This window comes from Chelonia mydas, chromosome 1 (genome assembly GCF_015237465.2).
Source record: "Chelonia mydas isolate rCheMyd1 chromosome 1, rCheMyd1.pri.v2, whole genome shotgun sequence".
Taxonomy (NCBI): domain Eukaryota; kingdom Metazoa; phylum Chordata; order Testudines; family Cheloniidae; genus Chelonia; species Chelonia mydas.
Window position 1 is genome coordinate 58,516,323 of NC_057849.1, and position 10,490 is coordinate 58,526,812.

The 10,490-nt window shown below is 43.5% G+C and overlaps 1 protein-coding gene across 1 annotated transcript; it reads right to left on the bottom strand.

The window, feature by feature from the left end:
* Nucleotides 1–6,268: 6,268 nt before the first annotated feature.
* Nucleotides 6,269–7,628, bottom strand: LOC119565203. Its single transcript, XM_037889678.2, has 2 exons — nt 7,196–7,628; nt 6,269–7,064 (listed from the first exon to the last, which is right to left on the bottom strand). The coding sequence occupies exons 1-2, from the start codon at nt 7,586–7,588 to the stop codon at nt 6,378–6,380; spliced, it is 1,080 nt and encodes a 359-aa protein (XP_037745606.1). The 5' UTR covers nt 7,589–7,628; the 3' UTR covers nt 6,269–6,377.
* Nucleotides 7,629–10,490: the final 2,862 nt, after the last annotated feature.

A 10,490-nucleotide genomic window follows, 5' to 3' on the forward strand; every position in this document is an offset into this window, starting at 1 on the left:
CAGGCACCGCTCTTGCAATCCGTCTAGGAGGTTGTATAGTTCTAAGCGCGCATAAGCGGTGGTGAAACAGGCTATGAAAACATTGGTATTGCCAGAGACAGAATAACGGTCTTTTGCGTGCTTCCAAGATATGCACGCTGTTTCATCGTCGATAAACTCACAGGATGAAACATCGTAGTTGGGGGAAAATAGGTACTGAAAGAGTTTGTCGGGGTCTCTCACGATGCTGGTATTGGGTAGGTTGGTTCTTTGGCCGAATTTACCCCACAGAGAATTTAAAAACAGTTTAGCAATTTGGCGTTTAGCGGGGTTTAGCCTGATCTCGTGTCGGCGTAAAAGCACGCCTTCTTTCTGGTAGAAATCGTTAACATACTTATTTTGTTTGTCTTCGTCTGTGCACCAGCTGGGATACCCTGAAGCCTCTTGTTTCTGGCGGAGGTGTAATTTTATGTACTCCGAAAAGAGTTCATCAGATTTTTCATTAAAATGCCAGATTTCATAGATTTTAGCCACCATGTACCCCTTCGCTATGGCTGCATTCAATTCCACAGTGCACCAAGTCCCCAGGATGGCCCTCTCCTCGTCAGTGTGGGTGCACGTCTCCCGCTGCACGGTTTCCGCGCAGGTTCGGCATAGCGGGAACATAAGCTTGCCGCCCACTCTGACAGGTAACAATGGGAAAAAGAGGCCTCGTGGGGGGTACACTTTAACTTTTGCAATTCCAAAATAATTTGCAAGGGGTCCAAATTTGTCATAAACTATATCGGGGTGCCCGATAGGGTAGTCTTTGGTTTTGTTTACAAAAGGGTACAAGCTGGTAAAATCATAATAGTGGATTTCTTCGCCGGGCTTAGGTTTATAATATAGACGGATGGCGTTCGTCCTCCCCCCAAAAAGAGCATCCCTAGGCATGAGAGGTTGGGGTAACTGGGCTCGGTTTAAAAAGCTCGCAAGCTCCCTGTCTGTTTCTTTCATCACCACCCACTCATGCTCCCAAAGAGTCCTCACTACAAAACCAAGCCGTTTTAGATAGTCGGTCTTGAGCTGCGTCTTGTAATAAAGAAACCCAAAAGTTGTACCCATCATAGGGTTTTGTGCTTTTTCACAATGACAGGCGACACAGCCGTGAAAAAAACACCCATTAAACTCAAAGGCTGTGTGTACCCCGTCAATATTGGCATAACCGTCTAAAAAGTAGGGGCCTACCTGTAGTTCCCCATCCTGTAAAGCGTGCTGTATTTGTATATTTTCTTTTTGAGAGACATACAACAGCCACTGGATAGATGGGGTCGAATATCTCTTTTTCTGTCTGTGATAGTTGTCTGGAGGGAGAAGAGCTACCGTGTTAGGCTCCAAAAACATAAACCTGTACATAGCCATGCAGACGGATGCCAGCGTTATGTACCGGAACGGATCTATACACAGTTTTATCTCGGTGAATTTACCGGGTTCTCTTTCTACTAGATCGACCTTCTCCGTTATATTCATAATTTCTTTTCTGTATAGGATACAAGCCTGTCTCAAAATTTTTACATCCTGCTGGCAGTAATACGCAAGCTCTTTCTGCAGGTCAAAAGTCTCAGAGCTGTGGTCTTGATACCAGTCGAGAAACTCTGCTTTTTCCCTGAGCATCATGCTTTCTACACCGTAGTGCTCCACACCGGGCATAGGCCCCACATAATTTTGATTTTCTAAAGTGTTAAAAAAATGTGGAAAATACCCTTTGCAACCTTCAAACCCCATCGCCTGTGGGAGCTTGCTAAGCTTCATGGGCAAGAAGTTTAAAGAGTCTATAAAACAAATGCCAAGGGCCTTAACTTCCACACACATTAGTTTACTGCCCTGAGTGATCAGTTCTATGCACATCTTTTCCTTCAGTAACTGTCTAACGCAGAAATACGCATCATAACCTTTGGAATTGTGTGCTAGGAACGTGTAGTCCCGGAACTCTTTGCCAATAAAGGTCTTAACAAATATAGAAAGACATTCGTCACCCTTAAATTCCCAGGATTTTTCCGGCTTTAGGGACATCGCAAAAATATAATTGGGAGTGTGCAACCCAGTCTCCTGCATGCATTCAAAATCATAAAAAATATACTTTTCTGATGATTCGGGCTTTCTAAGGCTGTCCATAAAACAGAGGTGAACGTCTACATCTCCAACGATCAAACCCTGACACTGCTTACAGCGCCTCCCTTTACACCTGTGCTGCTTGTCCACGTACGCCTGACACTTACCGCACAAAGTTTTAGACAGGCATTCAACTTGGTTTTTTGACGCACAGTTGACATGTCTGTCTAAACACTCTTTGGACCGACAATACAGTTTACAGCTAGGACACCTCAGCTGCACACCCATGTTGTCAGAGCATGTTGCGCTCAAGCAGAGACGGCAACGATACCTGCAAGAATGGTCGTGACTGTACACCGTGTGGCAAAACTCACAGTAATTTTTTGCTCCGAACAACTTTTTCACATCCAGAACCCCATAGTAATGTTCATTGTGCAACAGGATGAAATAAGTCTTAGGGTACACGGGGCCCCCCCGTTTTAAAAAAACCCCAGCCACCTTTCACCGCATACAGCACCACCTGTATGTTAACTCCTAAATGCTGTTCAAACTTTGCTACATCAGTGAGCATAACTTTTTTTGATCTGACCACCCCAGTTTCTCGTGCAACTTTCTCGCCTCTGCTAACAATTCTGCATCCGTAGGTTTATGACCGGCCATGACAGCTAAGAGCCCTCCCGCAAAACATAGATTGGTACTGGTGTAAGTCAGGTCTACTAAACATTGTCTCTTTTTATGAATAGTCTGACTACTAAGGATAGAATTTAAAACTCTTCGAGCGCCCCCACCCCTATTTTTTACAACTATCACAACAAGGCGCAACGTCCCATCGAAATGCAATTCTCTATTGCTCTGAAGCAGCTTTGAGGTCTGGTTCAAGAAATCCTCAGCGGACAGCTCATCCCTAGTTCTTCTGACTGAAAACAAAGGGTTAGTTAAACGACGGCTCTCTAAACGTAACTGTACGTAATCATCAGGGCCTACCCTACCATTAACGTCATCAAGAACTAGCTGTATCCCTCTGTGTATGGCTTCAACAGCCTGTTGAGCTGAATTTATTTGCTCAAGATGGACAAAACGAAACTCCTCACAATACACTGACCCCCCAAATCTAGGTAATTCACGTTGCCAACTTCTCACTCTCTCCATATACACCTCTGCATTTTCAGGGTTACTTGGGGGTTCCTCTATGGAACCATCAGTGGCATCTTCTACATCCGATACTAATTGAGAGTCAGACTCTGAGACGCCTCCGTGAGGGGCATTGGGAGTCGATGGGACTCCGTCTAGAGAGCACTCTGGGGAATTTTCTAAACCAGAGTCTGATTTTGCCTCCCCATTTTCAGACATGCCAGTTTGAGAGCCTCTGGTAGGGGGCATCTCTTTTTGTTTTTTTTCCCTCATTACCTCTTTAGCCCTTTTTAAAATTTTTACAGCGACCCTGGCCTGGAATTTTTTGGCAGCCATCTGTTTATCCTCCAAGCGCCGTCCGCCCTTTTGTTTACACACGAGCTGATGTGCACCCTTGAGGGTACCCCTTTCCACACCTAGTCATGCCTGATCAGAGCCACCCTTTCCAGCCCCCCTTTCTTTTAGGCCCCCTGAGGATTCAGCGTCCATCAGTTTTCTGAACAAAGCGTCGTATTTTTTCCAAATCTTTTTAGAATGCCGTAGTTTTAGACTCCCCGAAGATACAGTGTCCATCAGTTTTCTGAATGAAGCATCAAACTCTTCCCAAATACTAGAATATGGGGGATCTTTGTCAGTCCTTAGTTTTTTATTCACAACCCCTAGAGCGCCTGCTCTGGGTTTGTGAATGTGTGTGTTTCTGCACACATTCAGAGCCCCTAGAGTGCCTACTCCGGGTTTGTGAATGTGGACGTTTTCGCTCACAGTTTTCTCAGGGCTTGGTGCGGCGGTGGCCACTGAGGAACTGGAGTTGTGTTTGCATGGTTGCAATACCTTGGCATCGCAGGTGTTTTCAATCCTTGGTTTTTTATTCACAACCCCTAGAGCGCCTGTTCCGGGTTTGTGAATGTGGGCGTTTTCGCTCACAGTTTTCTCAGGGCTTGGTGTGGCGGTGGCCGCTGAGGAACTGGAGTTGTCTTTGCATGGATGTTTTTTACCAGAGTGTTTTGTTTTGTCCTTGGGTTTGACGTAAATGAGGTTTGGACTGGGCTGATGCTTCATCTGCACTCTTGTGCTGTTTTGCGTTGTTAAAGGTCTCAAAGCAGATTCCTGGTTCTTTGGTGGTTCTCGGGGAGGGGTCCTTGTAGCTCCCACTACAGCCTTGTCAGAAGGGCTGCATATGCCTGCTTGGGGCAGGAGGGGGGGGAAAAAAGCATTTTACAAAAACGTAACTTTGCCAGCTTTCTCACCCACACCTATGTATGTACTTAAAATACAAAACCTCATAAATTAACCAGACTAATAAGCAAAATATATTTACCCGGCTTCATCCATCCATCTGTCACTGATACTTGTGAATTTTTCTTTTCAATTGTCTCTTTCCTTTTTCTTTTGAGCATTTTTACCCGCTCAAGTTTTGACCGTGCTGTAAAGCAAACAACATTCTAATAAAACACATGAAACTGTCTAGTAAACTTTAAAATAAAATAAAATAATATCCATTAGAGTGTTTTTTCTATTTAAAAAAGTCATAGCTTTAAAACAAAATAATCCATTTCAGGCTGTACAACAATCACAGGTTTTGAGTTTATTTCTACCACTTTGAAAACAACCCCCACAAATATTTTTTTTTTTAAAAATACATCTCATTTTGCAAAGTAAAAGCCCTGTTAATTGGAAACACACCAGCACCATCAGTTTGTAGACATATACTTTTTAAAAACCGCCTATGTTTTACACACACACACACACACACACACACACACAGAGTTTAAAACACTGTTTGCAACAAAATACTTTTCAATAAACCCACATGCTTTTAAAAAGATCCCTCGTTGTTCTGGCCCCAGCCATGTGTGCTTGGGGTCTTTGGGGTAAGAAAAACAAGCCAAAATGTTAGTTAGTATTAGCTCCCAAATCCCTATTCAACCTATGTAATACCTGAAGTTATTAAGCACAACTACAGTTAAAAATGGTTTTTACCTTGGCCTGGTGATGAACTGCAACTTAAAGTTACTGGCTCCATGCTAAACAGATCACACTGCAATAAAGATATGCACCATTATTTACTAAGATAGCATGGCCAAAAAATGGCATTATATAATATATATATATTTTCAGAGTTAAAAAAAAAAAACCAGGGAACATACCTCCACTTGCAGCCCAGCAGCAATTCAAGAGAGTTTCTGTTGAAAGAGACAGTCTCCAAGCTACCTGAGGTTTTTTTTTTTTTTTTTTTTACACCATCCTAACTCTTTTGTTTCAAAATAGTTAGCAGGTTGATTGGATCACCCCTCCCTAGCATTCCCTTTTGTGATCGGGGGTGGGGAATAAGTTTTTCTGCACAATTGGGCTGCTTTTCTTTTTTTTCTTTTTTAAGTTCAAATACTTTTTGTTCCCCCCACCCTGTAGGGCCTTCTTACAGTAACCATTTCAAGTGAGGGGCCCTTTGCAGATATCAATGAATGTCTTGCGGCTTGTTTTTGTTTTTAAAAACATGTTCTTTCATGCTTAAAGTTTGGTGGGACGGGGGGTGATTTCTAGAAAAAGTGCCCCGTGGCCTTCAACCAACTCCTGGGCCATATTTAAACTGGCCTATAGCGTTCCACCAACTCCAGGGGTTATATTTAAACTGCCCAATAGCATCTGCAAACTCCTGAGGTTTTATTTCATTTCATATTAATCAGAACTCACCATCCTCACCCACCCACCTCCCTTACTATGGGTGCACCCCCATCAAAATTAACCCTATGGCAACAAGGGTGAGTAATCACAGTCACCCTGGCTATTCAGTGAGGGGGGGGGGTGGTTAAACCCGTTCAGTTCAACAGAATAAGTCAACTCTATTGTACTCAACCACATGTCTGAACCATCCCCGTTTGTTTTATTGTAAACACATTTTTAGGGTATTTTTCCCCCTCCCACAACATACATTTCAGCTTTTTTTTTTGCTGTAAATGGGTCTCTCTTACACAAAAGACACAAGAGCTAGGTTCTCACAAACAATTTTTTTTTATTTAAAAGACATACAGCTCCTTGAAAACAAACCAAGATGCTCCATTAAAAAAAAAAAGAAAGAAAAAAAGACTTTAAGCTCCCTTAAGGGCCAGAGACCTTTTAACAGAAATACAAATAGTCACAAAGCCCTTTTCAATAGATTTTTTTTTTTAAATTTACAGCTACCAAATTTTATATCGCATGTTTGGCACCTCACCATTTTCTAACTTAATCCTTTTAGATTTCTTACAAATAGACTTTTTCTTAAGCAGGGTTCTGTAACTTTTTGTGCGGACCAGACGGTCAATATAATGCTCTAAGCAGGCATCTTCCGGTTTGGTCATTTTCTTTAAAACATGGTCAGGGTCTCCACTGAATTGCACAGCATTTATCAAGGTCACCCCTTGTGCTAAATGTTCTTGGGTTAGGCATAGACATTGCATAGCATAACCTATGGCAATCACAGTGTTTAATAAGCTTTCCAAACACAGCTCAGCACACAGGCCCCGGAGCTTGCAGTTTATATCCACTGAAGTCCAAGTCACACAGTCATGGTGCCGCTGGCCTGGTGCATCTATGACACAGCCCTCACAATCTTCAAAAAGCTTTTCCCTAAGACAGTGATTAAGAACAGAATAAACAGCAACCCGTACAATAGTCCGCATGACTTTTTTACGCTCATGACGTGGCACTGGCTCAGTCAGTTCCATGCCAAGCCTCCTCCTAAACTCCTCATAGCCGTCATCCTCGGAGTCCTCTTCAACATTTTGTATCGGTGTTGAGCAAAAACAAGGTGGGCCCGGTTCATCTTCGCTGCTTGGTGCAACGCTGTCCAGAGTCTCCGGGTCCTCTAGAAAGGCATCATTGAGCTGTTGAGAGATTTTTTTCAAAAAAGAAACAGCGTAAGCACCCCACTGCTCGGTTTTTGATTTACACAATCCCTGGTTCCTAGCCCCGTTACAACCCCACCCCGACCGTCACTTCTTAAGCATTCATTTACCTGAGCGTTCATCTTGTCCACTAGTGACTTCCCCGAGCTGCGATCACCTTCCTCCTCCCGGGGGGTGGACAACAAGAGGCCATCACGCTCATCGCGGGGCCCCACAAGCGGCTGGGTTTCAGGGTCCGGGGTATCCATCAATGGCTGGACCAAAGGGCTCCCCTCAATTGCCCCCTCCTCCTCCTCGGAACTGTCGCTGATGTAGCGCTTTCTCCGCGGTTTGTTGAAGGCCCTCGGGGCTAAAACAAAGTCCGAAGTTCTCACGGGGGTGGTGAAGGAGTCCATGTTTCCAGGATTTCTAAAACACGCGCTCTTGGTAAAAGACAGCCTCTTCTGCCCGACGCTGGGCCTTATGGGGTGATGGTGCTGCGCTCTGATTGGCAGAGGGGTCATACGCCCCTCTTCTGGGTGGTTCACCCCATCCCAGAACCTGCCCTATATTGGTCAAATCTGTTCTCGGGCCGGCCTGATTGGTAGAGGTTGGTGGGAGGAGTTGTTAGAGGGGTCACACGAATCATTTCCGGACAGGTCACCCTGCCCCCAGAACTCATCCTAATTGGTCAAATCTCCTCTTGGTCCTATCGGAACAAAACCCCTCCTGATTGGTAGCGGGGTGGGGGGAGGAGTTGTTAGAGGGGTCACAAGACCCACTTCCAGAGAGGACACCCCCACCCCGGAACTCACCCTGATTGGTCAAAGCTCCTCTCTGGGAGGTCCTACAGGGGCAAAACCCATCCTGATTGGTAGAGGGTGGTGGGGGGGAGGAGTTGTTAGAGGGGTCACAAGACCCACTTCCGGAGAGGACACCCCGCTCCGGAACTCGCCCTGATTGGCCAAAGCTCCTCTTGGGGGGAAGTCCTACAGGGGTGAAACCCATCCTGATTGGTAGAGGGCAGTGGGAGGAGTTGTTAGAGGGTTCACATGACATACCTTGCTTCCGGTCACGTGGCAGCCTTGACCCTGGAAGTAATACCCCATGGGGCAGGACTTCCGGTGGGGGGCAGAGGTCAAGGGGTGGGGTTAAAGGGGTGAAGAGGTGGGGCTAACCATGAAGGGGCATGACCTTGCTTCCGGTCATGTGGCAGCCTTGACCCCGGACGTAATAACCCATGGGGCGGGACTTCCGGTGGGTGGGGCTAAGGGGTCAAGGGGCGGGGCTAAGGGGTCAAGGGGCGGGGTTAGGGTTTGATTGATGGTAGGGCCCTTATACTACTAATATATACTACATAAATGGGAAAAGGGGAGGTTGAGACTCAGTGAGGTTATACAAGGGTAAGTGTGATTCAGTTTGTGAAACAATTTAGGATCCTCAATAGAAAAATGATACGTTCAAACTTTTCTCGTAAGACTCATGTTCCTTTCCTCTTTGTAACCACACAAGTATGACCAAGGGAGTGACCTTTAAATGACTTGGAGAGCTGATCAAAAAATAAAACCTATTTTACCTCCAAAATTTGAAATTTCAACATTGTTTTTGTTTTGAAAGGGTGGGGGTTTTTTTTCCAAAAAAGATCATTTTTTCCCATGGATTTTCAAAATCATTATCCAAAGTATTTTAAAAACTGTCATAGGAATCATCAAAACCACATTTTTGGAAGACAAACAATTTAACATAATTTTTGATAAAAATATTGGGGGGGAAATGAATCCACAATTATTTGTTTGCAAAACTAAAAGCTGTTTTGTGTTGATTTTTTGGTGACTAAATTTAATGAATAGCTTTCATTTTGTGACTTAGGAAGCATGCAGAATTTCTCGTTTACATGAAAAATCTATAACATATACTATCTTGGGGTATGTTGACACAGGGCCTGGAGATGTAATTTCTAAGTTGTGTAGACATACCTGCACTAGCTCTGATCAAGCTAGAGTACTAAAAATAGAAGTGTAGCTGTGGCGGTATGAGTGGTGGGTGGGGCTAACCAGCCAAATACAATCCCATCTGAGACCCTAGGTATATAGTTGTGGTGGCTAGCCTGTCCCACCATTTGCGTCACCTTGGCTACACTGCTATTTTTATCATGCTCACTCAGTCAGAGCTAGCACAGGTATGTCTGCTTGAGTTGGAAATTACACCTTCAGCTTTAGTTCTAAATAGAGGGTTTGTGACATAGCCATGGAGACACTGGTTTTTTCAATCCCCTCTTCTCCTCCCTCCACCAGAAAGTTCCTTCTTCTGCTATTCTTCCTAAAAGACTCCCTTCCCTTACTTTTCATACTTAAACAAAAATGTACTGAATTACTGCTATTCCTTCTCTGTAGTCCATTGGGTCTAGGGGTCACCAGTCTGGTCACACATCTCTAGGACTGGTGCTGTATATATACTTCACAAAATTGCAATTTTGTTTCAGAATTCATTTTATTGTACTTTACAAATAAACTAACTGGGTGCTCAGGGCCAAATAGCTTACATCTTTAATTAAGTCCTGCTTTACAAAAAGCAGTTTCCACATTACAAAATTTTTCCATCTGATGTTGGAAAAACCTTCGAGCAATTTCTAAATTAAGTCTAATCTTCGGTATACACGGCCACTATTACCATGATATCTGAGCACCTCACACTCCTTTACCTATTTAGTCTCACAACCTCTTTGGGAGGAAGGGAAGTGCTATTATCCCTGTTCTGTAGGTGAGAGATCGAGTAACTTGCCCAAGGTTGCACAGAACTCTATGGGAGAGCTGGGACTTGAAACTGGGTCTTCAAAATTGTGGGTGAGTGACCTAACCCCTAGACCTTCCTTCTCAAACAGCATAATTTAGCACTGCATTGCTCCAGTTTTTTATTGATGTAACTCCACTGGTTTCAATGAAGCTAAATTGTCTTAAGCTGAATTAAGACAGTGATGAATCAGATGCTAAATATTTACATAATGATAAAGTTCAATAAATATAAAAACTGCTTACACTTTTCACTTATGCTGTCTTTTTAAAGCTGATTTATAGTTGCTCATATAGGACCAGGCCAATGACGAAGAAGGGCAGATCCCATAGCCATTACATGTCAAGCAAACACTGATAACTGAAAATTCACATTATATGACACATTAAAAAACAAATACTTTCATCAAACTAAAAGCAAAATGGGAAAAAATGATAAACTTGAGAGGGAACTGAATGACCCTGATTTAAAAAGCTGGAAATGAACATGATTTGAAAACAAAATTCTATTAAGATTTATGATTTGCAGACAAAATTCTAAAATTCACTTACAGTAAAATGCATTTTTCATTTTTCAAGGCAACCATCATTTAGCTGAAAACCCACTGTAAAGCTGATCAGTAAAAACTTCGAGGTA

Coding starts and splice junctions, on each gene's coding strand:
- LOC119565203 (XM_037889678.2), bottom strand. CDS start 7,588: ATGACCCCTCTGCCAATCAGAGCGCAGCACCATCACCCCATAAGGCCC. Junction 7,065..7,195: donor TGGACAAGATGAACGCTCAG/GTAAATGAATGC, acceptor ATCTCTCAACAG/CTCAATGATGCCTTTCTAGA.